Source organism: Pseudopipra pipra, chromosome W (genome assembly GCF_036250125.1).
Source record: "Pseudopipra pipra isolate bDixPip1 chromosome W, bDixPip1.hap1, whole genome shotgun sequence".
NCBI classification, from domain to species: Eukaryota; Metazoa; Chordata; class Aves; order Passeriformes; family Pipridae; genus Pseudopipra; species Pseudopipra pipra.
In genome coordinates, this window is record NC_087580.1 from 32,051,702 (window position 1) to 32,074,964 (window position 23,263).

The window sequence follows — 23,263 nt, forward strand, 5'->3', positions numbered from 1 at the left end:
GGTTGGAAGTGATTGGGGGGGGAGGGGCTGGGAGAGATTTGAAGAGATCTGGGAAGGGGTGGATGGGGATTTTGGGGGGTTTGGGGGGCTTTGGGTGCCTTTAGGGGAGTTAAAAGGGGTCTTGGGAGGTCAAAGGGATCTGTAGGGGAAGGGGATTAAAAGGAAAATGGGGGTTGGGAGACATTTGGGGTGGTTAATGATGTCAAGGGGGAAAGAAGAGGGGTAGCACCACAAGCAGGTGAGTCCTGAGACCTCCCTGGGGTTCCAAAGAGTTTCTTGGTGTCCCCAATTCCCCCCTTAACACCCTGAGACCCCCCTGGTGTCTCCAATGTCCCCAGGGCCTCTCCATGGCCATAATTCCCCCAATTCCACTGTCCCCATACCCCACCCCACTGTCCCCAAACCCATCCCTGATGTCCCCAACCTTCCATCTCACCCCAGGAGCCCCCCTGGACCCTCTGACCACAAAAACATCCCCCCTCCCTGCCACGTTCACAGAAAGGCCAAGGGCATCTGGGGACACATTGGGGACAGTCGTGGTGCTTGAGGGGGCACTGGGTGATTACTGGGGGATACTGGGACACACTGGGGGGAACCAGGGGGCACTGGGAGGGACTGGGGGGTTACTGAGGGACACTGGGAGGGCACTGGGAGGGACTGGGGAGTTACTGGGGGATACCAGGACACATGGGGGGGGGACACTGGGAGGTTACTGAGCCATACTGGGGGGAACTGGTTGCTCCCTGGGATACATTGGGTGGTCACTGGGGTATACTGAGGGTCACTGGGAGGTTATTGGGATATACTGGGGGCACTGGGATCCTCTTACCCGGATGTAGTATATCTTCCCCCTCTGATTTTGGGGAGCATCCCTAGGACCCCTCCCCTGGGGGCTGAGGGATCCCTCGAACCCATTGCTGGGCTTTAGGGGACTCCACGAAATCCCCTCAAAACCCGTGAAATCTCCTCATAAATCCACCCCAGGACCCATCAAAACCTCCTTAAGGACCCCCCAACTTCCCTAAGAGACTTCATCTTCCCCCCCGGACCACCTAAACCCTCTCAGTGACCTGCAAAACACACCTGGGACCCCCCAAGCCCATTCAGGGATCCCCCCAATCCCTCTAAGGGAGCCTCAAAGCCGTCTGCAACCACCTACAGACCACAAAAACTGCTGCAAACGTCCCCACAAAACCCACCCAGGACTCCCAAACCCTCTCAGAGAGCCTCCGAGCCCACCTGTGACCCCCCCAATCTCCTCAGAAACCAAAACTCCCTCAGGGACTCCCAAACCCCTTCAGGGACCTTCAACCTCCCCCCCCCCCGGGGCCCCTCAGGACACCGAACCCCCTCAGGGACCCCTCAAAATCTCCTCGGGAACCCCTGAACTCCTCTGCTAAGCCCTCCCGAGCCCTCCAGCCTTTCCACCCCCAGCCGCGCTCCCCGCAGCCCCCGAGGGGATCCCCAGACCCCGCTCCCCCCGCAGACCCCCCCAGCTCACACACCCAAGCGCAGCTTTTCCCGGGGCCGCCGCCCCCGAATCCCCCACGCGCCAAAGATGGCGCCCTTCGCGCGCTGCGGATGGAGACACCCCCGCCGCAGCCAATCAGCGCGCGGCCACGCCCCCTGCCCGCCCTCCGCCCCGCCCCCGCCTCGCGCGGGGCACCCCGGGAGATTCCCCAGTCAGTGCCCGGGAACAGCCCCGGCAGCGCAGCCCCCAAGGGCACACGATGGGCTGTGGGCTGGAGAGGACCCTCCTCAGCCTGGGCAGCAGGGCTGCAGGGGGGATTCCCTGACCCTCCCCAGATGGGCCCTTCCTGCCCAACAGCTCCTGCTCCAAAGGGCTCCCACACACCCTGGGCCACTTGTCCCACTTGGGCACTGCAGCTGCCCCAGGGCATCTCTGGGCAGTGGCCAGCTCTGGGACTGCTCTGGCAAGTCATGGCCTGAAGCCAGGAGTGTGGAATTTAGGAGACACTTGAAACCTCTGCAGAACAGGACTCTTGATAATTGCTGAAGGCTTCCTGGCCAGCATTGCCAGACCTTTGATTTTCTTTTTTTTTTTTTTAATCTCAACAATTTTTCTCCATTTGTTTCCATTGACAACACCTTCTATGTAGTATATTAAGCTGATTCTTTCATTGTCTACATGAATAGTTTTGTGCAGCTACTTATCAAAGTAAATATCCCACCAGTGATTCAGTTATGGAAACCTGGCTCAGAGGAAGCTCCTGATTTTTGGGGCACCTTTCATCTCTCTAATTTTGCCTCTTTTCTTCTTCCTCTCCCTATTTTTGTCTTGAAAAAGCTCTCCAGGATGTGTGTGCCTGGCAGTGTTTTCATCCTCTGAGCTGTGCCCTGTGCCATGGGACAGGGGACAAATGCACCTTCCAGAGAAATCTGCCACTGCTGCTCACAGAAGCCCTCTGAGTGCCCAGGTGAGATGGTGCCCAAGCTGCTTTGCTGGTGTGGAATGAAAGGGCCAGGCCAGAAAGGCAGAGGAGGGTGATGGAGGAGACAGGGCCATTTGCAGGGGATGTGTGTGAGGCTGGGGAGATGAATGTCCCTGGGCCAGTGAAGGCCGTTCCTGGAGTCACCCCAGAAGTGTCAGGGCTCTGACAGGGCTCCAGAGGGCATCCTCAGTGCCCCTCCTCCCTCCACTTTTGGGGGGTGCCACTCCCCTCCCACTCAGTTTGGGGTCCCACCACCCCTTCTGTCCCCTCTGACCCCCCTTTTCCCACTGACCGCCCCTTCCCACCACCCACTCACCCGAGAGCTCCTCGCCCGCAGCCGGGAGGGCTCCCAGCACCTCCAGTGCCCAGAGAAGTCTCCCCAGAAAAAAGGCTGGGTGGGGTCCTGGGTGGGCTCTGAGTATGTTTAGGCAGTCCTCCAGAGCCTGTGTGGAGGTTTAGGGGGTTCCCAGCACCTTTCTAAGTGTGCTGGGTGCCTTATTGAGGGGTTAGTTCCCTCCCAGAGCCCCCCAGAGCGGGCTGACAGGGGGGAACACAGGGGGGTCCCCATTCCCGATCCATCCCGAGGCCTGTTCTGCCCCCCCCAAACTCGGCTCCACCCCTTGGGATTCCCCCAAGCCCCTTCCCCACTGCCCCCCAATAACCGGAACTGGGGAGAACTGGGAAGCTTTCCTGGGATCAGGAGTGGCAGCAGGGGAGGGGGGGACACACGACCCCCCCAAAATACTCACAGGGACAGGAGGGGTCCAGGCTGGGCCCGAGGCCCCGGGGAGGGGCTGCTGCCGCCGCCGGCTCAGGAGCTCTGTGGGGAGAGAAAAGGGGGTGACACCGGGGTGGGGGGTCCCCGGGGGGGGCACAGACGCTCTGGGGGGACACACGACCCCCTGGGACCCCCCTCACCTTCTGGCGCAGGTAGAAGCCGAGCCCCAGCGCCAGGGAGACGAAGGCCAAGAGGAAGCCCCCGGCCCCTCCTTGGCAGCAATTGCTCAGGCTGATGGAGCCCGGCAGGGCCGGGGCCGCCGGCGGTGTCCGATCCCGGCAGGAAGCGGGGAGGGCCCCGGGGAGCGGCGGCGGCGGGCGGGGCCCTGGGGGAGCCGCCCCGAGGGGTCCCCGCCGCCCGTGGCACTGAAGGAGCCGCCCCGGGACGGGCCCTGGCGGGGGTCGCCAGAGAGGGGGGGCGAGCTCGGAACGGAATCAGCTCCGGAGAATAAACCAAGGAAAACCAAAGGGCCGCGCCGGGGGAGTCTCCGCCGCCCCGGAGCTGAAAGAGCTGCCCCGCGGGACGGGCGAGGAGGGGCGGCGGTGAAACAGTCGCCCGGGGTGTGGCGAGGGAGGCGGGAATGGGATAAAAGAGAGAGAATAGAGGGAGAAATCGCTTTGTTTCCCCCCTCCCTCCCCACCCCAGCTCCCTTTTGTATACAGATAAAAACAGAGATCAGCATGTGCTTCTATTCCCCCTTTTCCCCTCAGGGGAACAAAAAACAAAAAAGAAAACCTTGGGAAAGAGGGGGGAAAGCCAACATTTGAAAACTATCTTGTCTGAGATAAGTTGTGCTGCCAAAGGAAATGCTGACTCCAGAGGTGCCCTCGGTGGGGCAGAGCCCCCACCCTGCCCACTCACACACTTCAGCTCAACACTGGGGTTTTCCCCTCCCTGGCACTGCCCAGTCCAGCCCCTCCCTGGTCCCCCCATCTCCCTGCCCCTGCCCCAGCCCAGCAGAGCAGCACACTCAGGTCTGGCCCTGCAGCAGGACATGGAGGCCATGGAGCTCAGGGACAGGCCCTCTGGGTCTGCAATGCTCAGCACATCATCAGCTCAGGCAGCTCCTGCAGCCCCAGGGCCAGCCCCGCTCCCCAGCACAGCAGCAGAGAATCGGCCCCGGGCTCCTCAGGCCCCATTTGCCATCTCCAGGGGCACTGGCCACCACCAGCACCAGCTGGAGCAGCCTCAGCCCCTCCAGCCCCCACAGTGGGACCCTGAGGGCAGCACACGGACTCCAGGGAGAAACCAGCAAGGCAGGGACCCTCTGGAGAGTCTGCTCCTTGGCCTTGTTCTTGAGAGCCCTGGAGAAGAAGAGCTGAGGCTTCAGGCTGTGCCCGGAGCAAATGGAGCCCCTTGTGTGGTGGAAAGAGTGCAGTGGAGCCCAGCTCATGCCAGCAGTGCCATGGCCACAGGACTGACCCAGCCCAGCCCAGGGACCAAGGCCCAGAGCACTGAGGCCTCAGCCGAGGCCCAGAAGGGGAGGGGGGCAGGAGAAAAAGAGCAGCTCTCAACAGGCCAAATGCTGCTGCTCCCTGGCACTGCTGCTGTGCTGGGACTCTGTTTCCCTGCCCCTCTGCACACAGGCACTGCCCTGCCAGACTCATCAGAGGTCTCAGAAGACTGAACTCGGAGAAACAAGTCACTGAAGGATCCTTGACTTTGTTTCAATGCATTCCTCATTTACACAGACTCTGAGTCAAATTCACGATGTAGACAGTGACCCAGACATGGGATGAATAATCAATATTCACTGTACACAACTTTATCCCAGGAGAAAAAACACATGAAAACCCTAACCCAGCACCACAAAAACCTGAGCAGGCAGGCTGGAACAAGGAGTCCCATTCTGAATGCTATGGAAGAGAAAACAGGCCCTTTGTGCCTTTAGAAAAGATTACAGTCATCATTTTCCTCAGGGCATCCTTGAAGCAAAAGGTTTCTTAAGAGAGTTGCCAGAGCTTGGCAGCAGGCTGTCCTTCTTAGCTTGGAAAATCTCTGCTAACTTACCTAACAATGGTACAAACCCCCCATGTTAATGGTGTCAAACAGCTGCATCTGCAGGATTCATGTTCCAGCATTACCTAATGCACAATTATCACACCTCTTTTTAAAATTAAAGGGGAGGAAAAAAAAGTGGGGGTTGGGTGGAGACTCCCCACCCCAGTCATCCATCAAGTGTACATCCTGACCACTGCTCCCAAGAAATTTAATATATGCTAAAAAGATATAAAAAGACATCAAAAGCTTTCAGAAATAAAAGTGCTTCAGAAGCTAGATTTTAATATTGCCAAGTGGGTTTTTGCCAGATTATAAAGTTGACTGAAATGCCAGGATACTGCATTTTGGAAGCGGCAGCAGCTCACATATTGCCTTGTATTAGTGGCTGAAGTGTGTTGCTGATTCCAAAGCTAGACTATCATCATCTGTGAGGGAGAGTAGATAAGTAAATGAATAAAAACTGGCATTTCCTACCAACCCTGCTGCCTAGAAGCACTCTTTTCAAATGCAGCCTCCACAGGAAAAAAAGTGAAGACCACTTTCTTTTGATTATAGTGCCTTCCCCAGGCAGGAATTTTTATTTCAGTTAGAATCTTTGAACCATTCCATTTTCAGTGAAGCATTTTTATATTTACAGTTGACATCTTCATAGAAGAAAGAAACCTTTGAGCAACAGCTCTAAAGCATGAAGGTTGCCTGCAGTAAATACTTAAATTATTTTACACCCAAATGGAGCCTGTTGTTTTTAGCTAAAATTTAATAAACCTTAAATCAATGACCTTACTTTTACTGAAAGCCTGCCCTTTGGAAAACTAACTTTCCCAAGAAACATATTTGGGTGAATAAATGCCAAACAAAGGGCTATTGAAATCTAAACATTTTCTCCATTTATAGCTTGTGAACATTTAGTTCCTAAATTCCCGACTGCTACCTAATGTACGGAACAGTGGTGCCTTGGTTGAATCACATATCATTGATTTCAGAGTGTCACAGGGATCCCATTGACAGGAATCAATTAGAATCCAAAATCAATCAAATATGTTCATGCACTATCATTCAGCGAGTTTGTATGTCCCAAAATTAATTGTAAGCATGTGAAAGAACCTAGAAATAAATTTTGAAAAGGTACAGAAATAAAAATCAGTCAACTTTGAGAAGATAATAGTGCATCTGAGCATGTTTCATGCCTGCTGGGGTAAGTTAATGGTGAATCACACCTTCCCTTCCCAGCACAGGCTGAGATATATTCTTTTTGGAACATGAAAATACCCAGGGACTGAAGGCAGAGGACACACCAGTCAATGATCCAGCATTATTTTATGAACAGCCTGTTACACGCCCAATATCAAACATGCTGCCAGGATATTACAAAATGCACAAGGATGTGACACTCTGAAAAACTGCCCATTGTAAGTGAGCCACTGCACTTCAGGGAGAAAGAAAGGAGAGAATTCCTGAATCTCTACCAAAAGCAGGAATAGATGTGGCCACTTATCCAAAGAGGTGTTCTTGTTGCTGAGGACTCCTCTCTGAACACATTCACCTGTCATTCTGTCAAGGTAATAAATCCTTCCACTCCTTACAGCACACTCAAAAGCACCCTGCTATTTAATTTCAATGGAAAAATGGCCCAAAGTGTCTAAAACATTTCCTTTTGCTCAGGTAAAAGTGCTGGCATTTTACTTCCTTCCTGATAAGCCAGTGCCAATGGACCTGATTATTCTTTTCTTATTCAAAGCATATCAGTAGTTCCAAAGCACTCTCCATCTTATCAGGTGTCTGAACAGCACAGTTACTGAAAACAGTTTGTCCTGCTCCTCTCTCCTTCTGCCAGGCTATCAGATAAACCCAACTAACTCTCTGTATTTACACACCATCAAACATAAGCTGTGTCTTCAACCCACTGTAGCCTGTTTCTGGCATGTTACAGGTTTGCTGCTTGACATTAGTTGTACCCAAACCAGCAGCAGTGAATTAGCTTAGAACAAAAATACAGTCAGTCCATAACACAGAACACAATAGGGACATAGGATAGGAAAAAAAAAGAGAAACATTTTGTGGAGTAAGAATGATCACTCTCATCTCAGCAGTTCATAGGTATTTATCTGGTGCTACCTGAAAAAGAGCATGGAAGCAGTAGGATTCAAATGCATTCCAAACAGACCTGACACAGGCCTCAAGAGTAGAAAAATAATTTCTTTTTTGTTTATTTTATTCTCCTGTCCTCTAGGAACTGTCTCTGATTTGCAAGGAGTGAGAAAGTGAAAGAAGGAAATGGTCACAGTGTCTGAAAGCGTTTAAATGCCTTTACAGTTTTTGTCAGTAACAAGACTGATTTTCATGATCCAACCTTCATTTGGCACTAAAAGACCCCCACAAAAACAAACCAAAAAACCACTCTCCCCCAAACAAGCCTCTCAGCAACTCTCCTTTTCATTCAGTGTCTCAGATACAGACTTTTCAGTGCTGACTACTGAGGAATAACACAAGATCAACTCCTTCAGAAGGGCCACGGCTTTTAAGGTTTTGCTTCCTGCACAACAACAGGGAATAGGCACAGCATCTCCCTTCCTTCTTCTCAGGATGACAGGATATCCTGGGATGAGCACAGTGTTGGAAGAGTTAAACATTAACCTGGCTGTGCCCTGGGCACTCTCAGCTGGCTAAATGAAAAGTTCTGGAACTCCAGGAGAAATCCTGAGTTGCAGCTCTTTGATTAAGTACAGGCTTCTTTAGAAGCTGAAGCTCCAGCCCCTGAGGGGAGGATCCTTCCCACCACTTCTCCCACTGACAGTCCCCCTAAGCAATAAAATATCAAACATAAAAGGACAGTGGCATTCATCCTCCACAAAGACAGGACCAAATCCTGCAGCCAATTTGATGACAGAAAAAAAATTTGAAATAAAGAATACACAGAAAATTTCTTGATCCTTAGTTACATTTCCAGTATATGGAGAACTACACAAACTGCCAGTAGCAGAGTGCTCAGACTACATAAAGGAGTGTGATTTCACTATTTTGTTAAATATTGGTTTTACTAGATTTTCGTGTCTTGTATTTCTTTGAAACTATTCACGTGTGAGATTGAAAAAAGTGTTTCTTTCAAAAACAGCTCTAGAAACCAACCCAGAATTAGGGGGAAAGGGGTGAAAGAGCAGCAGTCACATGTACAAGAATGGTCTGAATACAGCAAGTCACCTCCTGCCCACCTATCCTGGCACCTGACGGGAAGGAATTTTGGAAATGCTTAGGAACAAGCTGGCACTACATTTTAGATATGACTTTTTCATCTCTACATCTACAGGACTTTAAACTGTTTCATGTCTGTAAGGGAGGTACTTTTGGATTAGATGATCAATGGAGCATAGAGGTGTGAGAAAGAAATCGTATTAGGATGTGAAACCAGCCAGAGTATGGTACAATGTAACTTCATGGTTCAAGCGAATTGTAAGGTCCATTGTGCTTTTTAGCAAGTCAGCTTGATATCCCCTATTATCAGAGGTGAGTTCTTCCTTGGTTTTGCTACATATTGCAAGATAGATACATCTACCCTTGAAACACAGTGGTAGAGGTCATACATAGGGGTGAGAAAGATGATGATGGGAGGAAGATTCTGTGGGCAGGGGTCGCTGGCCCCTTGCCCTACAGCAGGGCATGCACAGACTGTTGCTATCAGGTGATGATCAGGCGGGGTTTGGCTGCCACTCAGGCATCACCTTATACTGGGTACTGGCCCTACGTGGTGTAATATAGAGCCTTTAAAATGGGGTGTCAGGACTGCTGGGGTGAGCGATCCTCATCCTGCCGTGGAGACTGTGTTGTTCCACCGGGACGCCCGCTAAGCACGGGCACCGACCAGCTGCTGCAGATCCTGGCAGCCCTGGCCTGTCTGTGTGGGTAAGCACAGTTTATTGACAGGAAGCAACTGAGAAAGCAAATGTTTTATATCCTTTTTTAATATCCTTTTAATTCCCTTTTTACTAGTTAATACTGTATTAAAAGCCACTCGTAGTATTGTTTTAATATCCTTTAAATGTTCCTTTTATTCCCTTATTACTAGTTAATACTATAATAAAAGCCGTTCATAGTATTGTATGAATGCCAACTGATAAAGCAGATTTTTTGTATTCTTTTTTAGCTTTTGATTCTCTTTGCTAGTTTTTATTCTCACTGCAATAAAAGATTTTTTGTACTGTTTGAATGTCTGTTGTACTTGTCTTTATTCCGGGCATGTATTCAAATGAACTAATACACAGGGGCACAGCTCTTTGGGGCAGGAGACGGGCAGCACCCTTGCCAGGACTCGGGGCAGTGGCAGGTCTCCTTGGGCCAGGACTTGCCAGAGCTGCTGATTTGGGTGCAGCCCTGGCCAAATGGCTCCCAACAGCATTGGTGCCCTTGCCCACACCTTCCTTCTCGGTGTCAGCCCCCCATGTTTAGGATGGCCACCAGCCAGCACTTCTCCCAAGGAGGCCGTGCCAGCTTGTGTGGGAGGCCCCGTGCCCTTCCCGCTGCGACTGAGTCGGCGGCCGAGGGGGCTCCTTGTGCTGCCGTGAGCAGGCACAGGAGGGGAGTGTTTGCTCATTTCTTGAGCCGTTCCTACAGTCCAGGTCCAGCCAGATTAGATACTTCAGAGAGCGGATTCCCTCCAAGGTGGGGCAGGTTGGCGGGGCTGGGGGAGGCCCCAGGCCACGTGGCACTGTGTCCCAGGGCCCTTTGTGACACACTGGGCACGGCCGGTGGGATGGAAGGGGGCAGGGTGTCCAAGGGCCCTTTATGACCCGCGGTGACAGAGGTGCTGCTGGTGACACGGCCACAGTGTCAACAGTGCTCCTCGGAGCAGGCGACGGGACAGGACGGGACAGAGCGGTGCTGTGCGGAGCCCCCGCGCAGCCAACTCGTGCCTTGCTGACCCGGAGCGTTTTAGAGGATTTTCTCTCTTTCAGGTGACCTCGAGGCATTTCCACAGGATTTGGAGACCCGGAGTTTCTCCGAGGTGTCTCTAATCCCTGTGGCAGGTACCCTTGAGACCCTTTTGCAGGACTTGGAGACCCGGAGTTTCTCCGAGGTGTCTCCAATCCCTGCGGCAGGTGGCCTCAAGGCCATTCTGCAGGATTTAAGGCCCGGAGTTTCTCCGAGGTTCTCTTTCTCTCTTGCAGGTGCCCTGGACACCAGACTGTGGCATGGCAGGGAGACGCTTCAGCCTGCTCAGGCTGTTCCGGAGGAAGAAGGAGGAGGAAAGCCCTGGGGCTGCTCCAGCACAGCAGCCTGAAGAGGTGCAGCAGGTGCAGCCCCCGCAGGAGGGTGAGTGCTGGAGCTGGGCCACAGGGCTGGTGGCTGCAGTCCCCTTGGCCTCATCCTGTCCCATCTGCTCTGGACATGCCCAGGGAAAGGGAGGGGGGCAGAGGGGCTGAACTCCTGGCAGCCGTGCTCCATCCACTGGGCATCCCGGGGCTGGCCCTGCCTGTGGAGCTCAGGCCTGGGCTGTGTTCTCCGGCCTCTCCCGCACACCCTCAGCTCTGAGCACGCTCGCTCTTTGCCAGATGCAGGCCAGGAGCGGACAGAAGAGCAGCTCCGTGCCCGTGGCCGCTTCCGCAGGGCAGCACAGGTACCTGCAGCCATCCCCGCCTGGGCTGGGCCTGCTCTCACTGCTCAGCCCAGCACTGCTGTCGCAGCCCTCCAGGGGAAATCCCTCTCTTCCCTGCCCTTCTTTCTCCTGCAGACATTTATGAAATTCATGGGCAGTCGGCGTAGAAAGGCCAGGATCACACCAGCTGATGTCCAGGCCCAGCCTGACACCATCCTGACCCAGCTGACAAATCCTGATGTCAGCACCGCGTCGACTGCTGTCCCAGCAAAGTGTGACACCGCAACCAGTGATCACACAACCCACTGGGACACCACGTCCACCGATGATGTGTCACACTGTGACTCTGTGCTGCCTGGTCTCACGGAGGAGGCCGACGCCACAACGACGGAGGGCGTGGCGAGCACTGACGCCGCGCCTGTTCAGCGCCTGGCCGATACCCCCAGCCTGGAGTTTCTTGAGGAGAGAGCTGTCTCTGCTGAAGTAAGCAGCCTGTGGCCCCCCAAGCTGGGTGCGCTGGGCCCCCTCAGCCTTTGAGGCTGGCACAGTGTGCTGGGAAGGGAAGCATTTCTCAGGGGAAGCTGGGCAAGTTGCTCACTCTGGCAGCTCTCCACTTCTCCCCTGTGCATCCTCCAGGCCAGACTGTGGGACCTGGGGACCTGGGGCTGCTCAAGGCATCTCCAGTCCCTGGGGCAGGTGCCCTTGAGGCCAGACAGTGGGACTGGATAAGGCGAGGCATTTCCCAGGCTTCTCTCTTGCAGCTGCCTTCAAGGCCCGACTGCAGGACTTGGAAAGCCAAAGCTTTTTTAATGGCATCTCTGCTGCAGGTAGCCATAACACCAGACGGAGACATGCAGCAGAGACCCCCCACGGTGCCCAAGCTGGCCTGGGTGAAGGAGGAGGAGAAGGAGGAAAGCCCTAGGGCTGCTCCAGTACAGCAGCCTGAAGAGGTGCAGCAGGTGCAGCCCCCGCAGGAGGGTGAGTGCTGGAGCTGGGCCACAGGGCTGGTGGCTGCAGCCCCCTTGGCCTCATCCTGCCCATCCCCTCTGGACATGCCCAGGGAAAGGGAGGGGGACAGAGGGGCCGGGGCTGATCTCCTGGCAGCCGTGCTCCATCCACTGGGCATCCCGGGGCTGGCCCTGCCTGCTCCTGGAGCCCAGGCCTGGGCTGTGTTCTCCGGCCTCTCCCGCACACCCTCAGCTCTGAGCACGCTCGCTCTTTGCCAGATGCAGGCCAGGAGCGGACAGAAGAGCAGCTCCGTGCCCGTGGCCGCTTCCGCAGGGCAGCACAGGTACCTGCAGCCATCCCCGCCTGGGCTGGGCCTGCTCTCACTGCTCAGCCCAGCACCGCTGTCGCAGCCCTCCAGGGGACATCCCTCTCTCTTCCTTGCCTTTCTCCTGTAGCTGGTTTGCAGATTCATCAGGTGCATTTGGCATGAAGAGGTCACTTTCATGGCCACTGGGGACATGGCAAACCTCTTCAATGCCCAGACCAGCGCTGCCCTGCTGGATTTGCTTGTGGAGAATGGTGTCTACAAAGCAAAGCAAGTAAGCAGCCTGTGGCCTGGGCTCGAGTCCCCCAGGGATGCTGTGGCCCCTCACGCTGGCTGCTCTGGGTCCCCTCAGCCTTTGAGACCAGCAGAGTGTGGTGGCAAGGGGAGCACTTCTTGGGGGAAGCTGGGCAAGTTACTGGCTCTGGCAGCTCTCCAACTGTCCCCCATGTCCCCTCCAGGTGCCGGCCATAGTCAGGTGCATCCATCAGTGGCTCACGTCCAATGTGTCTGCTGAGCACAGGCTGGACAAGACTCTGGTCCTGCTGACCGAGGCACACCCCACGGATGTTGCAGTGACCCTGCTGCGCTCTGCCCCAGCCTGTGACAGGTATGGGGCCCACCTGCCTTGAGGGCTCACCTGCGTTTAGACTCCATCTCCCTGGACAGTCGTTCCCAAATGGGGTGCCAGAGACATGGAGACTTCCAGGACATTCCAGCTCCTGTCTTTGCCAGCTTTGGCATGTCAGCCTCCAATCCTGAGGCCAACCTGCCTCCCTGCCCTACAAGGCACCGTGGCTCTGTCACCTGGGCCCTGCAGCTGCCCAGGCCACAGAGCTGTGTCCCAGACCCCCCTGAACCAGAGTTGTGACTCCACAGAGCTGCTCGCACCATGTGGAAGACACTCATCTCCTCCAGATGGACTAAGGAGCCGGTGCTGCAGATCCTCTTCCATGTGCTGGAATACTGGCCAGCGCACAGGAGACGCACCTCTGATGGGGATGAGAGAGATGTCTTTGCCCTGGCTGTGAGTTTCTTGAGCTGGCCTCTGCTCGCCCCCAGGTTGCCTCTGGGATGCCTTTCCATCCTCCCTCACCACTGCTTCTCCCTGCCCCAGGCACTGGGCTGCAAGCCTGGCTTAGGGGCAGGTTCAGGGACACCAGGCTGGGGGATCCCCCTGTGTCTCCTCTGGCCTGTCCCTGCCACGCTTGGGCCCTGCCACATGGACATCTGGGCCCTGAGAGCCGTCTCTGGGTGCTTTGTCTTTGGCAGGCAACTGTGGCACTCTGGGAGATCATCCAGCTGTCCCGCTCCTGGTGCCCAAGTGCATTGAAGGACAATTTCCCGCGCCTCCTTCTGACTCTGCTCTTCCAAGTTTTCATCAGCACAGAGGAGATGTCAGAGGAGGTCGAGACCTTCTGGAGGCGATGCCGGGAGCAGCGCAGCCTTCCCCCCAACCCCAACAGGTGCTCCATCCCAGTCCCCTCTCCCTGCCACGCCCTTGGGGCTGAGGCCAGGGCTCTGTGCCTGACCTGGGCTGTACTCTGCACACAGGTTTGCAGTGCAGACTGTTAAAGCCCTGCTGCGCCAGCTGCTGGATGAGGACGTGTTGATGGCGATCGGTCGCAAGAGTGGCTGGGACATGCTCCTCAAGGCTGACAGCCACCACTATGCAGTGGGTCTGCTGGCCAGGTGAGAGCCCTTTCTCCCCACTGCCCCACACCCCCACAGGTCATTTCTGCCCTGTGCACAGGCCACCCCTCACAGTGCCCGTGCTGCTGGGCCAGAGGGCCTTGGCAGCCAGGGATGGCTGAGCAGAGTGGAAAAGGCGGAGAGGGGCAGCTGCACAGGAGGAGCCACCTCCCAAAGTGCCCACATCCTCTCCTGGGCTGGTGGCCAAAGACCAGGCCTGTGTGAGTCAGTCCCAGGAGAGCTTTGCCCACCTGGCTCAGGGTCTCTGGCACCTTTATTCCCCCTTGCAGGGAGCTGTGCCATGTATCCCGCTCCTTCGGTCGCAGCATCGCCGTCAGCCTGCTCCCGCGGCTCAGCAGGGGAGACCCCCTGTGGGAACTGCCTGCCCTGGCGTTCCTGGTGGAGGTGAGCCTGATGGCGAGCGCTGCCTGGCCCAGCTGCCTCCCCCTCTCTGCCCTCTCACAGCTGCAGCCGCCCGGGACGGTGCCTGCACCCTGTGCTGCTGCCTGGGCCCAGCCCCGGGCGGGTCCGGGCTCCTGCCGGCCGGGCACCTTGTCACTGCTCCCTGCCTTTCAGGTCCTGCACTGCCTGATCCCCAGACAATATGGGCCCAGCATCCTGCAGATTATTTCCAGGCACCTGCGCAGTCAGTGCCCGGAGAGGCGTCGCCTGGCGCTCCGAGGCCTGGTGGTGCTCAGCAAGGCTCCCTCAATGGTGAGCAGGGGGCAGGGGCTGAAGCCGGGCCGGCAGCGTGCGGCTGTGCAAGGCAGTAGCTTGGCCTTGGCTGGCCTTTGGTAGCTGTGGCAGCTGCTCCCAGCTCTCCTCCTCCCCATTCAGCTGCCCACCTCCTTTGGGAGGCACCTTTGGCCTCTGGGCCCCGCGGCAGCAGCGTGGGGCTGCACCACAGCATTGTGTTCCACACAGGCTAAGAGCATCCGGAGCCTGAATGAAAGCCTCCTGGAGCTACTGCAGGATGCAGACACGGACGCGGTTGAGATGACTCTCACTGTGTTCATCAATGTGCTGGGCTTGAAAATCATCCAAATATCCACCCCTACTGCCCTGAAGTTGCTTGAGGTGCTGCGGCCACTCTTTGACAACGTAAGGCTCTGTGCCCCTCATCGTGGGCACTGAGTGCTGCCAGGAAACTTGGGGCCCAGTGTCTTTTCAGGCCTGTGCCCCGGTGGGCCTGGAGAAGCCAGTGCTGAGGTCTTTTCCTCTTCCTTTGCACCAGGAGCACAGCCAGCTGCAGCAGCTCTCCATGCTCCTCTTCCGGGAGCTGATGGAAGCGACAGAGAGGAGCAAGAGCCTAAAGCCACACGTGTACCTGAGTCTGGTGCCATTCTACTTCAACTGGCACGATGAGAACCAGCGTGTGGCAGAGGTGAGGACTCGTGGGCTCTGTTGTCCCCATGGCAGGAGGCTGCTGTGCCTCCTGCCCTGGCCCATGGTCGCCTGCAGCCTCCTCCTGGCCTTGGTGCAGGGATGCGGGTGCTGTGCCCTGGGCTGCGGTGCCATGGCCCGCTCTCTGTTGCTGTGCAGGCCTCTCGGAGAGCACTGTTTGGTGCAGCCAGGTTCCTGAAGTGGAGGGATCTTGAGAACTTGGTGACCATGGAGCAGCCATGGAGGTTTCCCGAGTGCCTGGTAAGGACGGCCCCAAAGCCCCAGCCCCTGGTTTGCTGGGAGCACCCAGCCCTCTGCTCCCCCCAAAGGCCGGCCCCAGCAGCTGCTGGCCAGGCCTCAGGGCTCTGTGGGCAGGGGAGCCCCGTGCTGGGGGCAGGGAGTGCCCGGCCAAGGGGCAGAGCCTGAGCCGAGCCTTCCCTCCATGCCCTGGCGCTCTTTGCAGCTGGAAAAGGACAGGAGCCGAGTGGGCCAGTACGTGCGCCAGGCCCTGCCGTTCCTGGAGAGCCCAGAGGAGCCCCTGCGAAAGCTGGCCATCAAGTTTCTGGGTGAGCCACAAGGCCGGGGTCCCTCCCCACCCCGCTGCAGCTCGGCCCCAGCCCCGGCTGCTGCAGCGGCAGCAGGATGCGGCCCAGGGCATGTGGAGCCCCGAGTGGCCCCGAGCGCCTGCTGCCGCCCTGTGCCAGCCCAGCCCTGGGGCGTCCCCATGCGGGAAGGCCCCGGGCTCAGCCCTGCCAGGGCAGGAGGCCGTGTGGCCGGGCTGGCAGCGCCGCTGCGGGGGACCTGTGCCTCTGGGGCCTGACAGGCTCTGTGTTCCCAGGGATCGCCGCCAGGTCCATGAAGCAGGAGCAGCCAGAGCTGCAGCTCATCTGCCAGGGTGAGCGAGAGCACCTTCCAGCTGATCCCCTTGGGCCCTGCTCCCTCCTGCCCATGGCAAGAGCTGGCTGGGATGGCCCTGGCAGGAGGGGCTCCTCACGTCACCACACCACTGGCCTCTCACCTTGGCTCTCTTCCTTTCTCTTTCAGCCCTTCAAGACATGACTGATGACAGCCCTGCCGTCTCAAACCTGGCCCAGGAAACGCTCCACATCATCAGAGCTGTACGGAGAACTTCATTCTTCTCATTCTGGTAGTCTCCGTTGCTGCCTCTTCCAGCCCGTAGTGGTGTGACAGAAGACATCAGACTCGCCATGGCAGGCCTGGCAATTCAACACTGCTACATGCTGAGAGCTGGCCAGATGGCTCCCTACTGCAGATTCCAGCAGCTCCAAGACTGGCTGTGCAGAGCATGGCAGACCCGGCCTTTTCCGCAGGGCAGTGTCTGCCTGTGCTCCTGCAGCTCTGTGGAGAACTGATGCAGGAAGTTCCATCTCCTGGAGCCACCTGAGCCTGTGGGGAAGATGCCTCTTCCCTGCAAGCACCTGCTTTGAGCTCAGCATGGGAACATGACCAACATGTTATCACGCACAGAGGCCCAGGAGCTTTTTTTGGTGCCCAGTGTGCACAGGGCCTTGGAGAAGAGGGGAAAAGGGCTCCTTGTGCTCAGCAACACTTGCCCCACTGTGCAGTGTGCCAGCAAAAGTGGGCAGAAGCCCCTTGGCCTTTGATGGCTCTTCTGGAGCCTCAACGTTTCCAGCAAAATGGAGGGGCAGAGGCTGGAGCTGTGGGGAACCCTGAGCACCTTGTCCTTGGAGATGGCCACAAGCCCTCCCCAGCCAGGAAGCAGCGTCTGTGTCCTGCCTGTGTGTTACTGGCTGGATTGCTCCGGGCTCCCAAGTGCCTCTGGAGCAGCTCCTCTGGAGCTCCTTCAGGGCTGCGCCGCTGCCGGGCAGGTTGGCGGGGCTGGGGGAGACCCGCAGGGGAGGGGGCACTGGGAGGCCAGGAAGGGCTGAGGTGCTGTGGAGGCCCTGATGGGACAAGGGAGCAGGAAGCCTTGAGGGGAATCTGGGAGTGGATGGGTGGCAGAAGGCTGCGAGGGGACAGACTGGGCGCAGTCCCCGAGGGGCAGGGTGGAGGGAAAAGCCCCCAGGACTTGGGGGGGCAGAGGTCATAAGCAGCCCCCAGGCAGCCACCTCTTTCCCTGCCAGCCGGCTGCTCTCGTGCTTTCCTGAGGCATCTCCCAGCCCTGTGGCAGAAGCCCTGGAGGCCAGGCCTCAGCAGCAGGGTGGGCACACCCCCAAGGGGGCCAGGCTGGCCTGGCTGGGGACAAGGAGGGCAAGGGGGCCCTGCCAGGGCACGTCCGCCGGGTGCTGCCGGCGAGGGGCAGTGGCACAGGAAGGGTTGGCGGCCAGCCCAGGCCCCTGTGGCTGCCCAGGCCATGGGGCTGTGGCTGACACCCCCCTGAGCCAGAGCTCTGGGCCCGCAGAGCTGCTGCCACCACGGGCAGGGCGCTGGGCTCCTCGGGCAGGGCTGCGCACTCGCTGCTGCCCAAGCGGCTCCGCCCCACAGACAACAGCACCAGAGGCTGCCCAGGAGCAGCAGCACCCACAACGCCTGGGCCTCCTCACCCAGGCACCCACACCCGCCAGGACACCAAAAGTGGGCAGACTGTGGGCACTGTTGCACCTGCTTTGGCAAAAGGCTTCAGGGCAAGTGGCCACCACAGCTTTCCAGTGACTCCTCAGCCTCACAGCAACCCTTGGCAGCTTCAGCTGCAGCCTGACATCCTGACTGACTTCAGTGGCCCTGCTTGAGGCTGGACACACCTTCCACACTCAGCTGTCCTTAGAGACTCTACTGGGACACCAGCCTCGGGCTGCAGCTGCTGAACCTCTCCTCCACGCAGGCACCTTCAAAACACGGGCATGGGCTTCTAAACTCTACATCCAGCACTTGAGGGCAACAAAGGAAGAAGCAGCAGAAGCTGAAGCAAAGCAGGGCCTGGTGTGGTGGAGCTTCAGGGATGGAGGGAAGTAAGCACCGTGGTGTCTGCTGAAGAGATGGCCCAGTTCACCAGCTCACACTTTGCTGCTGGATGTTCTTCCTTTGGTCCTGCTGGAGCCCATTCCCTACCAGTGCATGGCCCTGCCTTGTTCCCGGATCCAATCTCCGGGAGCCCTGGCAACAAGTGGGCCCTGTGTCCACCTGAGAGCAGAAACTGCCAGAACGTCTCTGCTTCCAGTACTTCTCTTGGCTGCTCCTTCAGGTGGGTGGCACCTTCAGGGGAGACACACAACAGCTTCTCATCCCAGACTTCTCCCTGTCCCCTGCACTTCCCCAATGGACTGGACATCAGCTGCTGGCCACAGCTGAGCACACAGACACTGGAGTGTTGAACATGCGAGACTGGGCTGATTTTTTTTCCAGAAGGCAAAAAAACAAGCAAAAAGAACACAAGGAAGCTTGAGAGTCTCTCTGTCCAATCTAATTGTCCAATGAAATCAGCAGCTGATGGTGGTTTTGTGCTGCTGCTAATCACTTCCACCCAAAAATCAGGCCAGGAAGGAGCAACAGCTTCTGCCTTCTGACAGATGCCAAGTCTTGCCACCAATTGCTCCAGCTGCCGCTCCCAACAGCCACCTGCAAGAGGGCAGACCTCAGTGCCCCTTGGCTTTGGCTGCCCTCTGGTAGAGAAGTCCCCTGGGGGCACAGCTCTTTGGGGCAGGAGACGGGCAGCAGCCTTGCCAGGACTCTGGGCAGTGGCAGGTCTCCTTGGGCCAGGACTTGCCAGAGGCTGTCCCTCAAGAATCCCGGGAGCAGGCAGGGAATGCTGAGCAGAGCAAGCTCTACCTGGATGTCCCATCTGGAAGACACTGTTCTAAGGGGAATTCAATGGGTCTACCAACTCTTCCTGACTGGCTTAATGACTCAGCCATGGTGTGTCCTTGTCACTCAGATCCCTTCTTGGCCGCACCTGATGTTGTGATTCATGTGACTGACAATACCTTTAACATCCCTGTAAATAATCCTTGTTATTTTAGTTGTATCACAGATCAAAACGTATCTGCCCTCCATTTATTATTAATAATTCCCATGGGCAGAAGAGCCAAACTGTGGCTCCCAGGGAACCTAAGCAGAAGCTGGGAGGATGAGGCAGGATACAGTGAATTAAGGAAACCGTGAAATGCAGAAATCCTCAGTGGAGGGCTGATTGCTTGGATCATCTCTGCAGCAATCACGGCAGCTACCACAGCCACGGCTCCTGCTGCACTGGCCATTCAGTGCAGGCCATGCCTGCAGTGCCAGTGTATGGGCACTGTGGCAGCATCAGGAGCAGGGGTTTCAGAATCTGTCTGGTTTCAGTATTCCAAGTCCTCTGGAAGCGCATGGGACAAGCACAAAGACAAGGAGCCCGGGTCCTGGCCCTCTTGGCCGTGAACTCTGCGTGTCCAAACAAAACAGGGGCAGAGGTGGGACCAAGCGGAGTCACTCTGCACCTGCCCTGAGTTCATGGGAATGCAAAGGGAGGATGGACCTTGGCTGAGTGCTTGGAGAGAGAGAAGGTTGTTTCTCCAAGTGGAAATGCACTTGAACCAGCCTGCATGACCAGCCTGTGTTTTTATCTGGTGGCTGAACACAGCCAGCACATGAGGGGAGGGGAATGTGTGGGATCAGGGCACTGCTTTGGGGCCATGCTGGGAACTCTGGTGGACTAAAAGACAAACACTGAGTGCTGCTCACGAGAGAAGAGGAATAAAATGGGACACGGAAAAGTGTCGGCGGAAAAGTCCTGCAATGGAACTCTGTGTGTGCAGCCTCATTTTCTCCTTCAGTGCCCACAGGAGAGGGGACAAAAAGTGGGGGTTGGGACCCCAAAACTGTTGGGGAGGGGAAAACTGGGGACTGAGGGGACAATGGGAAAGAGGAGGAAGAGAGAGAAGGGTGGAAAAGGGGGGGGGTCTGGTGGGTCCAACAGTCCCATGGGGGTCTTTCAGAACAGGGGGGGTGGGAAAGGGGGGTGGCCCCCCTGAGCTCCCAACTTCCTGTGGGGTGCTGGGGGCTGCTGGATCCAATCTCAGCCTTGGATCATGCCAACACTTTCAGTTTAGAGGAATTAGAGAAGTGTGACTGAAGCATTTTTGTCCCCCAGGTTTTAATGATGGCAAATCAGATCTATTGATAGAAATGAATTTATTTAGGGTTACAAATGATCAGACACTACATCTTCATCAGAATTATTTACTGTACAAAATAGACACTAAAACTACTCCTAGTACAGGATAAGATAGGATGGTGCTCAAGCAATTGTTGAAGCGATTCTACTAGACCTGGCAAAACCCAATTCTTAATTGGAGGTGGATGGAACTCCCCCAGACCAACACTTGGAGGGAGATCTTTGCTCTCAACCTCCAGGAGTGACCTTGGGGGGTCCCCAGCCAAGGCAAGAATCTCCACATACACAGCCCCAGAAAGGGTTCTGTTGGAAGAAGCTGCCCTTGTGAAAGGGGACTGGCCCTTTCTGGTTGAAAGAGATGGAGTGACAGTCACTTGACTCCAGGGGTTGCCTCACCATCAGGGAGTTCATTTGGGGTGGAAGCATCGGCCGAAGCTCTTCCCGCAGTCGGGGCACTCAAAGGGCTTCTCTTACTAGTGGGTCCGTTGGTGTATGGTCAAGTTAGAGCTCTGGGTGAAGCTCTTCCCACACTCCCCACACTTGTAGGGCCTCTCCCCTGTGTGGATGCGCCGATGGGTGATGAGGTTGCCGTTCCGGTTGAAGCCCTTCCCGCAGTCGGTGCAGCGGAAGGGCCTCTCATCCGTGTGTGTCCGCTCATGTCTGAGGAGACTTGAGCTGGTCTGAAACCTCTTTCCACATTGCAAGCACTTGTAGGGCCGTTCTCCAGTGTGGATGTGCTGGTGGGTGCTGAGGTTGGAGTTGCTCCTGAAGCTCTTCCCACATTCCCTACACGTGTAGGGCCGTTCCCCGGTGTGAATGTGCTGGTGGCTGAGGAGGTCGGTGCTCCTCCTGAAGCTCTTCCCACATTCCAAGCACATGAAGGGTTTCTCCCTGATGGGAGGCTGCTCAGGGACCACCAGGTCAGAGCTCCAGCTCAAGCTCCGGCCGCCTTCCCGGCACAGGCTGGCTCTTTCCTCCTCAGAGCACCCTGGGATGGCTTTGGAGCCCCTCCTGCGGGGGGATCTCCGGCCCTTTTCCTCCCCGCTGCCTTCCTGCGCCGGGGAGCCCTTCAAAACGGCCTCTCCCACCAGGGTCTCACGGGGGGATTTGTCCTCCGGGCTCTCCGTCCTCAGCTCGGGGCCTGGGGCAGGAAGCAAGAAGGACAGGCAGGGGATTTGCCTCCGGCCCACAGGGAAGGCCAAGGACATCCCCCCAACTCCGGCCCCGGCAGGACGGCGGCGCCAGCGGGGTTGTCCTGCAGCCGGGGCCATGCTCGGCTGACAGAGCCAGCACAACACCCGCCCAAAGGGACACTGACTTCCTCCTCACCTGCCTGGGGGGCCCAAGGCATCTTCCTCTTCCTCGCAGCCTCCTCCTCCATCCGCCCAAGCTTTGGGAAGGACAAATCCTGATGGGGGGAAAACAAGGGCTGAGCGCGTTGGCTTGGGGGTTCCTCCTGCCCAAGTCCATCTCTAGAACTCACCGGGCATCCTGTATCCATAAAACCCTCCAAAACACCAAGAATAAGTCCAGAAAAACCCAAATCATCGAGATTCAGGCAAATGCCCTTCAGAAATAGTGAGAAGACTCCGGCCCCCCCAAACCGCAAAAAGTTGACATTCAGCTAAAAAATACTCTAAAATATGAAGATTAGCCCAAAAAAATTCTCCTTAGAGTTCCCCTTCTATGGTTTCCCCCCTCTGGGGATGCTGGGGGTCCCACTTAGGGATGCTGGGAGTGTTGGGGGTCCCAGGGGTTCCTTCTCCTCTGACTCTCGCCTTCAGGGTGCCGCATTCCCAGAAATTCCGCCTCTCCAGGTTCTCCACTTTGTTGTCCTAGGGGATCCCAGGGGTCCCCACTGTCCAGACTTCCCCTTTTCTGTGCCCCCTCTCTCCAGGCTCTTGAAGCTCCTCCCTCTCTCCAGCCTCCCCCACACTCCAGGGATCAAGGCATGGGGACACCAAGGCACCCCCACAATCCTACTCCCGCTCTCCCCCCTCTCTTACCCCCTCTCTCACCCCTTTCCCATCAGCCCCCAAAACCCCGGCTCCCCCCAGCTCCCTTTAGGGGTGACCCACCGCCCCTCAAGCTCCCTTTGGGGGTCCCACCCGCTCTTTTCACTTCTCTCTGTACAAAATTCCTTCCCAATATCCAACCCAAACCTCCCCTGGCACAGCTCAAGACCCAGCCCTCTTGTCCTACTGCTGCTTCCTGGCACAACAGCCCCACCCCCACCTGGCTCCAACCTCCTGGCAGGGACTTGCAGACAGTCAGGAGGTCTCCCCTGAGCCTCCTCTTCTCCAGCCTCAACACCCCCAGCTCCCTCAGCCTCTCCTCACACCACTTGTGCTCCACTCCCTTCCCCAGCCTCGCTGCTCTTCTCTGCTCCTGCTCCAGCCCCTCCAGGGCCTTCCTCAACTCAGGGGCCCAGAGCTGGACACAGCACTCCAGGGGTGGCCTCACCAGCGCTCACTCCAGCCCAACAATCACTTCCCTGCTCCTGCTGACACACTCTTCCTCAGCCAGGTCCCTCTGCAGAGCCCTCCTGCCTTCCAGCACATCAACACACCCCCAGCTTGGTGTCACCTGCACATTTGCTGATGAAATGCCTGGTTCTGCAGCAGCTGCAGATGCTCAAGGGGCAGCAGGACCAAGTCAGGGGCCTGGGGGGGCCAGGGGGGCTTTGGGGTGCGGGAGGGTCCTGGGGGAGCTGGGGAGGGGATTTGGGGATTGGGGAGACAGACCAGCACAGACCAGGACAGACTAGGACAGACCAGGACAGACCAGTACCTCCTCACTGATCCCCAGATCTCTCCTGGAGCTTGGCCACGTTGTTCCAGGACACCTGAGCCCCCCCAGTGCCCCCAGTACAGCCCAATGCCCCCAGTACAGCCCACTGTGTTCCTGTCACCCAGGGTGCCGGGTGATCCCTCTTTGGGGGGGAGGTTGGAAGGGATTTGAGGGGGGGGCTGGGGGAGATTTGGGGGGATCTGGGGGAGGTTGGATGGGGATTTAGGGGGGGTTGGGG

At 57.0% G+C, this 23,263-nt stretch overlaps 1 protein-coding gene and 2 pseudogenes across 1 annotated transcript; 1 reads left to right on the forward strand and 2 right to left on the reverse strand.

The window, feature by feature from the left end:
• LOC135405249 (zinc finger protein 91-like) overlaps positions 1-23,263 on the reverse strand; it is a 360,615-nt pseudogene that overhangs the window by 243,111 nt on the left and 94,241 nt on the right.
• LOC135405568 (maestro heat-like repeat-containing protein family member 6) lies at positions 14,949-16,400 on the forward strand. Its single transcript, XM_064640275.1, has 5 exons — positions 14,949-15,165; positions 15,324-15,425; positions 15,628-15,730; positions 16,003-16,059; positions 16,209-16,400. The coding sequence occupies exons 1-5, from the start codon at positions 15,043-15,045 to the stop codon at positions 16,313-16,315; spliced, it is 492 nt and encodes a 163-aa protein (XP_064496345.1). The 5' UTR covers positions 14,949-15,042; the 3' UTR covers positions 16,316-16,400.
• The window catches only part of LOC135404583 (zinc finger protein ZFP2-like), a 96,376-nt pseudogene continuing 93,797 nt past the window's right edge, over positions 20,685-23,263 (reverse strand).